Source organism: Podarcis melisellensis (assembly GCF_964234715.1).
Source record: "Podarcis melisellensis genome assembly, chromosome: 11".
Taxonomy (NCBI): Eukaryota; Metazoa; Chordata; class Lepidosauria; order Squamata; family Lacertidae; genus Podarcis; species Podarcis melisellensis.
This window is the reverse complement of record NC_138543.1, coordinates 3,126,515-3,142,483: the sequence shown is the minus strand read 5'-3', so window position 1 is coordinate 3,142,483 and position 15,969 is coordinate 3,126,515. Positions and strand designations below refer to the sequence as shown.

Genomic DNA, 15,969 nt, shown 5'->3' with positions numbered 1-15,969 from the left:
TATGATCAGTCACAAATCTCTGTGCAGTCAATTACTGTGCAGATGCAACAAAATATTAAATCCCAACACCTTCTGGAATATAGCACAGTATGTCATAATATGGTCGTGCAACTTCTTAATTACAAAATGGGAATTAATAAAGGAATCATAAAACAATGATTGTGCATTGATCAGCTGAACACATATTTTCTTTTACTTTTCTCAGTGACATTGCATAGGTAGAATGACATGAAGCCTATACACCCAAGGAAAATTGTGCATAGAATTAAAGACTAATACTTTTTAGATTATAAAAGATCCAGCCAAAGTCCTTTCTTTAATATAAAATAATGCAAACAGCCATACAATAGAACAGGAAGAAATGAACACAGCTATGGGTTTTTCTCTACATACAATGCTAGTATTGTCTTTTTGGACAGCCTCTATCGTGCGATTTGACTGCATGTATGAATGAGCAGGATAGAAAACAAAAATGAATTTTAAAGCCTTGTACTGTATATATTTTACATTCAAATTTCAGATTAAGGAATTGCAAAACCCGGCTGAAGTGCTACATGTTAAAATGGTCCAATTATATATTTGTCAATTTCCTTTTGATCAAGTTTCCCAGTTTTCTCTAAACTCTTTTACCAAACAACATTAACAAAATGTCTAATAAGACAATATAAAGCCACTTTAGTTATTCCTGCAAGACAAACTGAGAATTATCCAACACTCTGGGAACTAGGGGTTTATTGAGTTTTGGGTAGCCAACTGTGTTACTTATTAAGGCTGCAGTCCTAAGGACACTTGCTAGCAAGACACATTAGACACTTCAGCTGCTCCAGAGAAGCGGACACGGAGCAATGGATCCAAACTACAAGAAAGAAGATTCCACCTAAACATTAGGAAGAACTTCCTGACAGTAAGAGCTGTTTGACAGTGGAATTTGCTGCCAAGGAGTGTGGTGGAGTCTCCTTCTTTGGAGGTCTTTAAGCAGAGGCTTGACAACCATATGTCAGGAGTGCTCTGATGGTGTTTCCTGCTTGGCAGGGGGTTGGACTCGATGGCCCTTGTGGTCTCTTCCAACTCTATGATTCTATGATTCTATTCTATGACACTATGGAACATATTTCTGAATAAATGTAGGGTTGTGTTGTTAGTCAACTGGGTATGTAGAATCAAGGCAGCAAGGCTACAATCTGAACCATACTAACTGGAGAATAAACTCAACTGAACTCTAAGTCCCACTGAGCTTACATTCGAGTACTTTGTAAATTTGAGATTTCCCCGCTTCCTTACTATTGGCTAAATCCAGAGGAACTTCCTGCAGCAGAGTAAACCTTCTTTCATTAGAAGGAGCACCTTCTTCATCCAGAGGAAGAAGTTCCTCTGAATCCTACCTTGACATCTTTTCAACAGGGCGTTTTAAAATTTACTCATACCTTCAACGGGAGTTTGGAGACTGTACAGTTCTGTGGCAACAAAGCTTGGCAGCAATCCATTAAAATCAACTGGAGTTTTACTACTGACTTCAGTGGGACCAGGATCGCACCCTTTCTAAAATGCTAAATGATTTTATAGCTTTGATTATCTCAGGCAATGTTTAATCTTTTGCATTTCATAAAACTCAAGCCACCAGATTTCACATGGGCATACAGTACACAGATTCTAATCTGATTTTTCTTGTTCATGTGAATAGCCTCAGGATAGCAAAATTTCCCTGTAGACTATGAAATAATCTCTCAAATAATGAGTTCATCTCATGAGTATCCACCACCAATGCTTGAACTTTTTTTTTCTTGAAAGAATACTTTGTTTACGGAGCTTTTAATCCAGAGATAATCTGGCATTGTCTTAAAAAAAAACCTTAGGTATTTTATTATACAGCCTCATGCTAGTTCTTGAAACAATTACAGTCCATCAGAATAGTTTGATAATAACACCATAAAAAGTACACTCAGTGTACTTTGCATGTTGAGATAAATTGCAAACACTTCTCAAAGTAAATTCTCAGCACTATGTGTTTTGGAAAGGTGCAACACAATGGACATGATCCAAACAAACATTAAGCATGTGGATATTCCTTTCCTTTCAGTGGGAAATTAAGCATTTGCTTAGATGTTCCTTTGAAATCAGTAAGGATCCACTGACTGACTTGGCTTGATCATGCACAAGGTGTGTAATTGTAGTTTAGACCTAAAAAGGTAATTCTGATGAAAAATGAGAGAAGCACGGTATATGAATTTGAAGGAACCAACATTGGATATTGGTAATAAATTTGGTAACCAAGAAAACACTAAGAAACCCTTTGAATCAAAGGGCATTTTCAGACATAGCACAGATGGCAATTTATAGCCCTTATTGTATTGGGTGTACAGGCATAAATGTTATTACTGCAGGGCATTACTTAATTTTAGTTTAATTCTAAAACGAAACTTACATTCCAGCTAAGGTAGACTGCATTATATTTGAACTGGAAAAGGCAAACAACACATTTTAGTCATTCAAAAAGACATATAAAATAGACTGTCCCTGTTCATTGTAACCTTAGCAGGATCTTGTACAATCAGTTTTCATAGAAACCATAGAAGAATGATTTAAATGTATTCTTACCCAACAATGAGTTATTAATATCCAAACAGTACATGACTCCATGAGTCACTGAGTCTCTGTATTCTTCAGGATGCTCTTATTTAATGTTTTATGAATTTCTTTGCACTCTCTATCTAGCTCACTATGAGTTCTGTGTAATTACTGATAGTTACTTACACTTCTAGTAATTAGTATGATTGTCATTAAAATACCCGTGGGTTGTCTTGTAAAGGTATGAATGGGCAGGGTCATGCACTGAAGACACAACATGGACTATGAAAGGGCTGACTCACGTATATTGTATTGGTACACTGGTAAATCTAATTTCCATTCATCTGATGATTACTTCAATCAATATTAATTCCTGTGTGCTTCCTTTGTCTTCAGTTACAAAAGCAGACATCCTTCAGTTTCACAGACACCATGGCATTTTCCTCAGACTCCATTGCGCAAAGCAAAAACTCAGCTTGGTGGCTTTTGGGGGTTTCCCCTTCTGATATTGCTTTCTTGCCCTACATAGCCATTACAAAAATATTGCAAGTGGCTGTTACTGGTACAATATATTCATAGCATTAATTGTACCCTTGCTTTACCTAGGAAGTCACAAAATATTTCATTTGATTCCAAATACATTTGGATTAACAGGGGTATGTGCTTTATAATGTGAGATATTTCTGTATCTAAATTAACTATAAATTAATTCTTCATTTCCTAAAGTTTCTTGGCCTTCCTTTGAAAATAGGAATATGTTTCAAAACTAATATCTAAATTTAAATGGAAAAAAATCCCAATGCTGTTTAGATTAACATGGACAATTCAAAAGTAAGTTCTGTATGTTTGGACCATATGCTTGTTACTAGAATTATTTTGGTTTCATTGTTGAATTTCCCCCCTGATAATTTCATATCAATTGATTTGTTTCTTATAAAATTCTAGATTGATCACCCTCAAAAGGGCTGTGTCTAACAGAATATAATGTTTAAAAATCTAAAAGAGGTTGAACATATGACCAAGGTAGAATTGTTATTACTAAAAGTGCTTCAAATGTGGCTAAATATATTTTTTAATTGTTCTTATATTTATTTGTAAGCACTTTACTAAAGTAAAACCTTTCAATATGTTATTTAATTAAAAAAACAGTGAGAAAAGCATCATTATCAGAAAAAATACTAAATTATGGAAAGAGTTTCAAAAAGATCACGGCATTTTCAATTTCAGGCTAGATTTATGTAATATGACTGGAAAGGTATCAGTCCATGTAAAATGAAACCAATGTATCCAAGGTACTAAGCAGAATCATACAGCATTGTATGTCCCCTAGATTTGTTAAGTATTGCTGCAAAGTTGGCTTGTGTTTTATGGCCATTGAAGGCCTTTCTACTCACAGTTCCTTTAATAAGCCTGGTCGTATCTATTTATGCCACATATAAATAGTATATTTAATGGTCAATGGTTCCCTGAATCTTTTTCATTGCTCACATCAATAAAAACTGAACCCCAGTGGTGACCAACTCAAATAAATGTATCAATTCTGGCTAATGTATTATGGATAGCTGTTGACTGTTTCACAGATATGGCACCAAATCAATTAAGAATTAAAAAAAAATCATTCCTTAGGATGGCATTCAGAATTAATCATCATGTTTCAGTAACACACAATTATTGATAATTAAAGGAAAATTTTATTTATATTAATAATCTTGCGAAATTACCTACATTCACTGTCAGACAATTTATATATTTTGAGTCATGAAGATTGAGTTTTATGCATTTTTTGATAATCCCCAAAACCTCCAAATTGTTGGGGGAACCATTCTACTTCCTAGGGGCCTATTCTGAGGCTAAAAAGAATACACACGCACACACTTGAATGCCAGATTTGTGAAACTGAGATTGAATGCATTGTTGCCACTGTAAAGTTTTAAAAGTACAGATTTGAAAACAATTTGCGATGTATTGGCTTAACACATCTTTACAATAAATGATGGGTTGTGGATAATTATTAGTGATGAGGCATGCTTAGGATATCATCAGCTTCAGTTAACCTTGTCACTTCTCTACCATTTTGGTTACAGACCCAGTAACACTAAGAAGTATCAAAACCCTCGACATTTTAAGTATCCCACAGAGCATCAAAATCCATGGGTTTTTTGCATGGGAAAGCCACTATTTAGATGTGTTTGTTCTTTTAAATCTGGACTACCCACTGATTCTATAAGTAGGTACTGTAATGTGGAAAAGGTGTTCAAGAGATGTTGCATTTCTTTTCTTTTTGGAAGAATCAGGCAGTGCCTTTTAAATTTCCAGCTCAAATGGGCATTTTAACAATTGCAAATGAATTTTTTTGGTTATTTTTTTCTGTCAGTTCCTCCGTCCCCACAACCGAACAATTCTGCGAGTCAGAGATCTTTTAATCGCAAACTACAGCGATTAGTTGAAGAGGGCAAGACCAATGTGTGAAACGCACAAAGAAGCTCGCATCAAACCAGATGCTAAATACACTTCTGTGGTTCCGTTATACAACGGCAACAGCAGAGAATTCTTGAATTAGAGGAAAACGTTAACTTGGCTCTTCCCAGGCTCCTGTGAAATTTTGTTGCCCAAGACACGAGAATCGCCTTAATGCAGATAGCCTCATTCTGGGATCTGAAAAAAACACTGCAACTCATCGAATTCTGGTCAGGGCAGGGAAACAGCACCCCTCAAGATTTTAAAATCAGACCGACCCCCTCCTCATCTACCCACGCTTCAGACGTTACTTTGGCAGATCAACAATTCATTTCTGCCGCCCTTTCGCCTACTTTGACTTGAAGTTTGAAGTTCAACCAACCAGGAGGGGCGGAGATGGAGAGGAGGAGAGGAGCGAAAAATGCGGGATCTTTCGAAAGTGGAGATGGTGAGATGTATATACATCGCCGCTAAATAAGACCTTTCTCGCCTCCTCTGCTATAACCGCGTGTTCAGCCTCGCAAGGTTAACGTGCTTTGATTTTGCTGAATGCCAATAAATCTATTGATTCCCGTGTCCTCTTCCCCTTCAGGGACAGAACTGAAAATGCGGTGTGATTAATATTCCATTAACAAACAACTCCGGTCCTAAATCGAACGAATCGCCAGTACAGTATTGCACTAGACCTTCTCTAGGATTGCGGGCTGGAGGATCCTAGATGAACCCGGCGGCGTTTGAGATACTCGCTATTGTTGTTGTTGTTTTAAATAAAACAAAAGACACATCGGGGTTCATTTGGCACCATTGTCCCAGCAGAATGAGATGTCAAAGGGAGAGGTGTTTTGAGTCCAACTTCAATCTGAGCACCCGTGCGAACCATCTTTCCTCGCCATGAAGCCCCACCAAGTGCACTGGGCCTGAGGGTGTAAGCCTAACCATACTGACTTGGGCTGAAGCCGTACAGAGGACGGTGGGACTTGCTTCCGAGTAAGCGTGCATAGGATCGGGCTGCGCGACGCGGGCTTGGAGCGCAGCTTTACACTGTTAGAAGTCTGTCATGTTGACTTACTCAGTCGATTTATTCTGTCTGCACTTCGTGCCAACGTTTCCTTTCATTGCTCTTCCGTGGTAACAAAGGCCCGTTACTCATAAATGCAAGCAAATTGCTCAGTACACCCAGATTTATTTAGGACTTGTGGTCAGATCCAGACAAAGTTGCATCCACCATTGTGGACCCCTAACATGGGACGAAGCCTCCGCCCATAGCGGTGGATGACGGCAGAGCTGGTAGAGGGTCAGCGCGGGGGAGAGAAGAGGGGAGTCTTGTTGCACCTTAAAGCCTACTAGGTTTAACTTAGCAACGCTTTTTCAGACTGGAGTCCACTTGGTCGGAATCGGATACATCGGATGAAATGAACTCTTTAATCCAGGAATGCGCGTGGGCCATGACATATTTGTTGGGTTTTAAGGTGCTACAAGACGCCTTGATGTTCCACGTATCGCTATACCCAACCTATGCGCCCCCAGTCAAGCTTGCACCCCTCCTGCAAGAGGGGCCTATGCCGGCAACCAAGACAGGAGCTGTAGCCTGGCTCGGAGTTGACGCTTCTCCCGCCCCGTAGATTTCCAGGCTGATTGACGCCTTTCGGTCCTTGCTTTGTGGATCCAAAGGCCAGCTGCCCGCCTGAAATGCAGCCACCGCCTGGGAAGAAGGCCCAGAGATCCGCAGGTTCTGCATTCGGATGGGCTCTTTGCCGCGGGGGCTGCAGCCTTCAAGATCCCGCCGCCAGCCCCCCCCCCCCCGAGCTTGCAAAGCTGGTGGCGGATGGCGGGGAGGGGGCGCGGTACGCCAGGAAAAGGGGCGAGGGGGGGGGAGAGTTTCCTGGACTGTTTCCCGACGTCGAGGCCCTCGAGTCGGCCCCGATTTCACCCGCGTCACAACAAAACATTCAAAACGGCGAGCGGGAGGGATTCCTGCCATGTCCCGGTCACGAGCAGGCCCTTCTGATTGGCTCTCTTGCCGCCCTCCCCGCCCTCGCCCGAACTTTCGGCTTGTGGGGACGCGGGGGCGGGCCTTGCCAGGAGAAAGTGGTCTTGGTGGCGGGGCCCGTCCCCTGCAGGGGGAGAAGGCGAAGGGGGCAAGGAGGTGCCTTGGGTCGTGCGGACACGAGCGAGAAGATGCGGAGGCAGAGAGATTGCTGGGGCCGGCAGAAACGGAAGCAGCCACGGCGCTCCCCTTCGGGGCCTCATCCGAGGCGTTGATTTCAAAGCCAGCAGTTCTAAGTGCCCTCGTGCAGCCGCCGAGCGCGGTGGGAAGGCACTTACTTGGAAGTAAATGCCGCTGACTTCTTGGGCCTTAGCTCCTTCCGGTAAAGGTTAGGGCTGCCAAACCCAGTTTATTTAGGAAGGGGTAAAGTCCAAGAATCCAGGAAGGTCCGTCGGAGTTTTGGAGCGGATGTGAATTTCGCATCCTTCGGGAAACCACGGGGGTAACCTCCTCCTTCGCGTTTTATTCAGGCAGATTTGATGACATGGTGCAAAGGCCCTTTTTAAAACTAGATGAGAGCAACCTTCATCCCAAGCGTCCTTGGAAATAAGTCGCACTGAGTTTAATGGGACTTCATTCTGCGTAAGGGTGAACAGAACCAGACTGGTGTGTGGGGAAGAGCAGATATTGTAAAAGCCGCACATTGCGGATGGAGAGGAAAGCAGACATACACAAACGAACCCCGCAATTTTTCGGTGGGAAGGGACTATAACTCAGCCTTTCTATATTTTCCCACCGAAGCTTCGTTTGCATCTTGTGTCAGTCCTGCAAATTTATTTTCAGGCCGATTCTACGTGCAAGGAACCTACAGTCCAAATGGAACTGCGGTTCACGCATGGTGTTAAGGAAGACGTCGGCAAGATGTGTGTGTGGTGTCCTGTGATATATAGAACCTATAAAAATATTTATGAAAGAAAAGCGCTTGGAAAATCTGGATAGCTTTCGCTGAGTAATCTCTGCCTGTCAGGCGCTGGAGACTGGGCGGAGGGGATCCTGCCCTGGTCTCTGGACTTGTTTTCTCAGCCGAAAGAAGTGGGTCAGTGGAGCACATGACAGCCCCGGCTCCAACACAGAAACATACAAAAGAGACAGACAGACGGAGAAAAGACAGCAGATGCTGCCGGATTCATAGCTTAGGTAAAAGCAAAACGGTTGGGTTTCAGACCAGACAGTGGCTGGTCGGACTGACACAGGCCCTTTATTGAGCCTCAAGTCAGCTACACCTTCTAGATCCCTGCCTGCCCCTTTTTGTGCTCAGCAACCCAGTTACTGGACGTGCATGGTCCCGATCCTATTGCTTGCTCACTCGAAAGTAAGCACAGCTGGTCGCTTTGGGGTTTGCTTCTCCAGGTAGAAATGCCCGAGGTTGGCCGACCTGCAGGACCATTCAAGTCGCATAGCCAGGTCATCACTCGCCAACAATGCTCTTCGAAGGTTTACATTACGCGGGTGAAGGAGAGCCTTCCCTGGCCAAGGGAAATGGGAGGCCGCAGAAGTACGCGAGGCTTCCGAATCAGAGAAGTGCCTTATCCGAGTCCAGAAGTCGCTTTCCCCAAAACCAAGAGTGGCGCCTTCTACTTTGGGAGCGCATTTCCGCACATCTGGTGGTTCGCTTTGTTTTCCGCTGCTCATGTTTGCCACCTCTTCGTGCATATGACCCGATAGGATCTTGTCCTCCAAATGTCCCAACACAAAAAATGTCGATTCAGCGATGTCTGCTTGGAGTCCCATGGAACTCAGTCCGACCACGCAACTCAAGCCGGAGCATGCCCTCCCCCACCCCGGAAAGAAATCCCACTCATCTCAAAGCGGCTTACTCCCTAATAAGTGTGCTTAGCACTCCCTGTGCACACAGGGTACCTGAGAGTAAGCCCAATTGAACACAGCACTCCCGAGGAAACATGCACGGCATAAAAGACTGTTAGTCTCTAATGGGGTTGTCGTGTGTCCTGTTTTTCCAGGACACGTCCTCTTTCTCAGGGGTAAAATCTGAGACAAATTGCATTTATTTGCTTTGAATGGGCGTCATTTTGCTTTTCAAAATATAGCACCTCTACAATGCTAAGCCGGGTCATCCGTTTGGGCTTTTTTCCGGCATGTGTGGAGTGTCCTCGATCTTACTTCGAACTTCCCACCCTCATGGTCCATTCTAGCCACTGTAGCTGCCTCCTCCAATTCCGTCGCAGTCCATCAGAAAAACAGGACTCAAGAGAAGGCCGGAAGGAAACAACCCCAGATTTCCGCAGCCGAGCCTCTGAAACCCAGTTCATCTAAAGTGAGAAACGAAGCTGAGAATGGCTTTGAGCGCGTGCAGAGTGCATTTCCCTAGATACTGAGCTGCGAGGTCAGAAAGCCAACAGGCCAGCCTCACCCCAGGAACCTCTCCCTACAAAAAGATATACATTTGCGTCCATGGAGTGGATATGAAACGGCCCCCATATTCGTTCCCTCCCGGCTTCTTCCCAGCTTTTCTTTACTCTACCCCCTCCTCTGCCCAAAGTGCTGCTCCTTCTTCCTCCACTCTCCGAGGTCCAGCAATGGCAAGGAAGCCCTCACGGCACTTCCTGCTGTCAGGCCTTCTCCGGCACTCCACAGGGTCGTTCCGACTGCGCGCGCCCCTCTACGGGCCGGCCTGCTTGCAGCCCCAAAGCCCCCCTGACTGACCTCCGCTCCCGGGGAATCATCATCCGCCTTTTTGTCCCCAGGCTCAAAGTCATCCTGCAACGCACAGCACCCCTTCCCCACAGCCACAGGCATGAAGGAAACTGCCCCTTCACATCAACACCCAGGGATCTCACCCCCCGCTTCTGGTATTATTATTATTATTATTATTAGTATTGGTATTAGTATTATTTAGTAGGAATCGGGAATTTCGCTCCGACACCGAACTCGTACCTTTGCCTAGAAACACTGCACAAAAGGAAGTCTGGATGAGCCCTGAGTCTCTCCTCTCCTTAGATCAGCAAGTCAAAACTGAACCCCTCGACACCCCCACCCAACCACCCTCAAAAACCCAACCCCAAATTATTTTCCTTTGCGCACGGCCTGTCTCCGGGGACCTAGAGAGGAGTGAGACTGTTACCGAGGGCGCGCACACAGAGAGGTGTTTTTTTGCTTCCCCATCATGCCAGGTTAACATACGCCCCCCTCCCTTCTGCATTGGAGGGCGCTGTCAGTTTTTATCTCCGCTTTTGCCTTCCCCGCCTCCTACTCGTTTGTGGGAGAGAGACAGCAGAGACAGAAAAGTTCACTCAGCAAATACGTATCCAGCAACCGCGTGAGTTGAGTTTGTGAGACTCTCCCGCCCCTTTCCCACCTTTACCGAAGTCTCCTTGAAAGGGACCCGGGTTAAGTAGGGAGCGGGTTAGATATTGGGAGCGAGGAAACGCGCAAGCGCCCGTCACATCAGACTTCTGAGCGGCCCAGTAAGAGCGAGCGAAACAGAGCCATGTGCAATCCTAAAGTTTGTGTGCTTGGGTAGCGAAGAAGCTACCTGCTAAGCTACCTCTTCTAAGCTACCTGCTAGAGAGCAGTGGCCTTATCCTTTTCAAAGGCACCGGCCAATCCACTACTGAGTGAAGGGGCGGGAAGCCCGTTGGGCCGGCCTTCTTGAACATGAGAACAGGGCCAAGAGCGCTGGTCAGAAGACCAACGAGAAAGCTGACCGCAAGCTCCGTTAGGCGCACAAGGCAGAAAGATGGAGCAGTGCCACCCGGCGCGGCTTAAGGCTTCTGGTCCAGCGGAAAACGCGCTGGATGGGAGAGTAATATGCATTCCTCCCCCCTTTTTTTTGTTTTAGGTGGCAATCCTAACCCCACTCACCTAGGAGTAAGCACAATTGACTTCAATGGAACAGACATGATTAGGATTGAGCTGTAAGTCTATCATTTGAAAAACACTTTTGCACGGAAGGAGTGATGTAAGAAGGACATGAATTGGGTGAAGGGCGGTATACACATTTAAATAATAAAATAATAATAATAATAATAATAATAATAATAATAATAATAATAATAATAATAATAAATAAAAAACAACGTTGGGCGCGGGGTTTTTTGGACTCCACTCCCTGCGCCCCCCACCCTCTCCATCCAATGCTTCGGGGACCTTTCTAAACAGCTTTGCGATCTTTTCTGACGGAAAGCGCGGTATAAAAGCACTTGGAATAAAAACATCAATATTAGGATCGTGCCGGAGAGGACCCACGGCAGCAAACTCGAGTTTCACTGGCTTAGGGAATACGAGGCTGATAACTTGGAGTACTAGGATCCGCGTGTGGCCGCAATAACAGTTGAGAGTGGACTCTTCGTGGAGTGGTGGGATGTGCTTGGGAAATGGAGGTTGGGAATGATGGCTTGGTTTTCTTTGGGGGAGGAGAGAAAGAGGCGAAAGCAGGTGTCGGTTCAAGGAACTCCTCGCGAATTAAAAACGAGTCGAGTCAACATGCGGGGTGGGGGTGGCGCTTCAGAGAGACTTCAGAAAAGTCCACTCAGCAGAATAAGCTGGGGGGGGGAGGGGAGCTCGTCACATTTTGAAGTAGTTGAAGGAGTCCATGTTACCATCTAAAGAGAGAGCCGCTCCTCCCGCACGTCAGGCCATGGAGTCCGGAGCCTAGCATTACCTAACCGCACCTCGGGGGACTCTCCTGGCCGAGGGACACCCCGGCAGTCCCTCGAAGAGGCAGGATCCACGGCCAGAGGCAGCTCAGCCCCCTGTCCTTCAAACATCTCAGCTCACCCCTTTCAAACCCCGCCTCCCCACCCCTACCGCCAGCCTTGGACTCGAACAGCGATGCCAAAGGAGCGATGGTGCCACGAGTGGTGAGTTCCAAGGAAAGACAGTCAACAAGAATGGGATGCCAGCAGGCTAAGCACGAGAGAGATGCCTGTCTGTGGGGACCACCTGCATAGAGGCAGAGGGATCGCGGCCCCTCCTAAAAATGGGCGCGTCTCAAGTTTGGGATGCTCTGCCTCCGGTCTTTACCTGCACCCCTTGGGCTAAGTTGCACTCAGTGCGCCGACCAAGATATCCCGGCTCCCCACGCAAATACATGCCCCCCCTTATTCTGAAAAGAAGAGCGAGGCTCCCTTTCTCCATCCCTGAGCACCGGCCACCCGCTTAGTGGATGTGGGCGCCCACCGGGAGAAGACCGAGTTGGGGGCTCTGTTTCGAAACTCGCTCCAAACTCTGTGCCCGCCTCCCCAAAGAGCGAGCCTCCAAGCGCCAAGTCCGCCTCTCTCCCCAGGAAGCGTGTGGTGCTGAACTGGCGCCCAAGGAAGCCTCCCCCAAACTTGGAAGACGCGCCAGGAGAAGTTGCCAGCCAGGACGCCGCGCATGGAACTTCTGCTGGAGTATCAGGAGAAGAAGGCGGAGAAAGCGCTCAGGCCCTGCTGAGACACCTTTCATGATAATAATAATAATGATAATAATAATAATAATAATAATAATAATGATAATAATAATAATAGAAGAAGAAGCCATGCTTCCGAAAAAGAGAGACGCGAACGTGAGAACTTTCTGACAACGTCAGCATCCATTTCCTCTCCATCTTTGATCCCTTCCAGACGCCCCGAAGCAGATTTGTTAAGAGCCCCCCCCCTTGGGCCGCCCGGCGCGGATCCCGAGGCAGCAGCCCTTACCTCGCATGATGCTGGCGCTTCCCTGCTCCGCGCAGTCATGTAGCTCCCAGCTTTAAAATCCCCTTCTCAGCGAGAGCGCTGGCTGCGGCGGCGGCGAGAGCGGGGCTGCTCGGCTGCGCAGAGCATTCCTCCGAGGCTGCGTTCGCACACTTTTCTTTCTGGCGGCCCGAGAAGCCGCCTCCGCCCTCCGCCCGGGCTCTTTCTGGCTTGAGGCGTCCGCGCCGCCCTCCTCCGCGCTCGCTCTCCGCGTCCAAGGCGCCCCCGAGCGCCTCCCGAGATTTCTTTTGTGATCCCTTGAACTGAGGCGCGCCGGCCGCGGCGGCGGCGGGCGGAGGAGACGGGCGAGGGAGGGCTGGTGGTCGCCTCGTCCGTTTCGGAGCAGGAGCGGCGGAGAGAAATGAGGGAGGGCGCGAGGGGGGACGGGAGTTTCTTTCTGGAAAAAGGAGACACCGGCAGGGAGAGGCGCCGCAGGACAAGGGCCGGGGGGAGGGCAGAGCCTGTGCGTTTCTCACATGACACCCGCCGCGCCTGTCGGAGCAGCTTTCTTTCCCCGGCGCGACTTGGTCCCGGCTTCGCTTTGACAGGGACGCGCCGAGCGCGGGAGACGGAGGGCGAGAGGTGCTGAGGGAAAGCTGGCAAGAGGCTTATAGCGGAGGGCGGGCCGGAGCCGGCGACTTCGGGCCCCGCCCACTGTCAGCGCCTCGGCCAATCGGAAGGCGCCCGAGGTGGGAGCCCGGCTGAGGGAGAAGCTCGGCTCGGACGCGGGGGGCGAGGGGGGCCGCGGGGGGGGCGGGGCCAAGGAGGAGGCGCGCCGGCGCGCGGAGGCGCCAAGCCCCCCCCCCCGCTGGACTGGCTCGCGCGCCTCTCGCTGTGGTAAAAGCTGCGCCGAGGAGGCCACGGGAAGGACTTCGCCCTCTGGAAATGCGCCCCCCCCACTGCCAGTCCCTCACCCGCAAATCACTCGAAGAGATGATCAGAGGGGACGCGCGCAGATCGTGGGGTCGAGGAGCGGGAGAGCGCGGCTGCGGGGCCGCCCTTCGAAGAGCCGCTCCCCGTGGCCCTGCTCGTCCTCGATGGAAGCTCCTCTCCCTTTGAACTTCCCTCTCTCTGCTCTTCCTGGCCCAGAAGATGGTCGAGAGGCTGCTTGTTTCTGGCTCCGACGAGCAGGGCCCCGTCTTCCAGAGGAGGCAAACCGCCGAACACACAGAATATATTCGACATTGTTTCTTTCAAATAGTTGTGAGAACATCCGAAGAGGCTCACACCACGCTTCTGATTCAGCAGGCTGTTGCTGATTAAGTGCCTGCCAGAGAAAGCCAGGGAGACTTCAAAGCAGAGGACCTGTGGCCTCCAGATGTTGCAGGATACCTGGCCATTGCACATGCTGGCTGGAGCTCATAGGGGTTGGAGTCCAACAACGTCTGGAGGGCCGTAGTTTCTGCAACCCTACTTTAAAGTGTCACAATGTTCTCTCCTACTAAGGATTCAGGGTGATTGGAGATGCCGGGGTTTCTTTTGTTTGGATGTTAGACATACTAATTCAGTGTAAGAGGCACCTGCAAAATTTGTGAGGGCAATGACGAATCCCATACTGATCTCCAAAATAGCTGGCAGGCTCAGCATAGACAGGACGGCCCAAACCTAGGATTTCAAAGCCCCTGCTTTGATTGAAGTTTCTACCTCCTTGTCTGGTAGGTACCGAAGTGTGGCATCCAGAGGACATGCAAATCATGTTGGAGCAATTCCTTTGTGTTGCCCAAATGTATACACTGAAAATCCAGCTGCCAGTTCAGCTGCTGAAGTCTTCCATTTGTACAGTGATACTGCTTCAATAATAGGCCTCTTCATAGGTTCCCTCCATGCAGGGCTGAGCATGTTGACTCTACCTGCACATGAGGCAGGAAAGGCAATTTTGTGTGAGGAGGCTTGTGTGAGGAACATTGCATGATCAGAGTTCTCAATCATAGTCTATATAGAAGCACCTTGTACTGCATATGTGTGTGTAGAGGTCAAGGTTGGGGCTAGCTGGTTAGCGGATTTCAGAGGTGGATGCATCAGATTGGATTCTAGTCCTTTCCTCCCCACGTTCAGTGAATGTAGGGAAGAATGTCTGAGCTCATCAGAGAGGGATAGACGAGTCTGTTAATACTTATTTCTACCAGTTCTTCATCTTTTTAAGGTTTAAATTCAGTTTGTCCCATTGTCATGTCAGTTTGCAAACTTAAAAATAAATAAATCAGCACCAAAAACTATTATTCATCACATGCACATTTCTCATATACTCATTTTTGTATGGTGGTTTGACTGATATACACATGTTTACAATAAATTCCCCTAATACAAAGCATTTTGCACATATAAATGCATCTTGTGCACACTTCCTTCTAAGAGGCACTTTTTTGCCTGTATTTTTTTGGTTGAGAACTCAGTTGCAAAATTCAGGTAATTTCACATTCAAGTTGCAAACTAGGATTTTTGTCTGAGACAATGAACAATCTTTTTGAAGTTTTGTGAATATTGCTTTCAGTCTCATAGAATTCAGAATGACCATCAGAATTTTTGAAGCAAGATGCAAAATGAATGGAATAACCATATTCAATCTGCTCTTCCTCCTATTCCTCAAATGTGGTGAGAAGCATTTCCTGCACTTCCTGTTTAGTGCTAATCTATGCAGTATCAGCAATAGTATGCGCTGCAGTTTAGAAATATTCACACGACCATTCTTGTTGAGCTAATTCATTGCAACTTAGGCGTGCTAAATTTTTTTCCTTATTATGCTGTATGCCTCTGAATAAGAGTTAGCTAAGTAGTAATGCATGCCTAGTAATGAGTGGAGGGGGGGGGCAAGAGCACATAAGAAGAGTCACATTCCCATGTGCATTGCATTTTTGCCTCCCTTGTGCTGCCTCTGTGGGGATTCCCAAGGATGATGTGCATCCGCAGGCACATTTACAACCTTGGATCTGCATGTGTCATCTAGCTTCCTGACGTCAAGTGGTGTGCTTACTTGCACATGTAGAAGGGAGACTTCTGGATCATCTCTTTTTCTCACCACAGAACGGGATTCTTTACAAATCTGTGCACTTAAAATATCCATTCTGTGCACTAGGTTGCTAACAGATGCCTATGTAAATTGCTGGATCAGAGGTTGGATTTTATTTGGTAAAAAACTGAGTCTAATTCCTCTGCTTAGTTTCAAATATGTTAGTTAACAAGCTGAAAACAAATAAAGAATTATCAAAGGGCACAAGTTCATCATTC

At 46.9% G+C, this 15,969-nt stretch overlaps 1 protein-coding gene across 1 annotated transcript in view; it reads right to left on the bottom strand.

Annotated features, from left to right (window-relative positions):
• The window catches only part of RORB (RAR related orphan receptor B), a 149,597-nt gene extending 136,749 nt beyond the window's left edge, over positions 1–12,848 (bottom strand). The window contains exon 1 of the mRNA XM_081930676.1: positions 12,709–12,848. Within this exon, the coding sequence (XP_081786802.1) occupies positions 12,709–12,715 (7 nt within the window). The 5' untranslated portion in view covers positions 12,716–12,848. The remainder of the gene's footprint in view (positions 1–12,708) is intronic.
• Between the last annotated feature and the right edge of the window lie 3,121 nt (positions 12,849–15,969).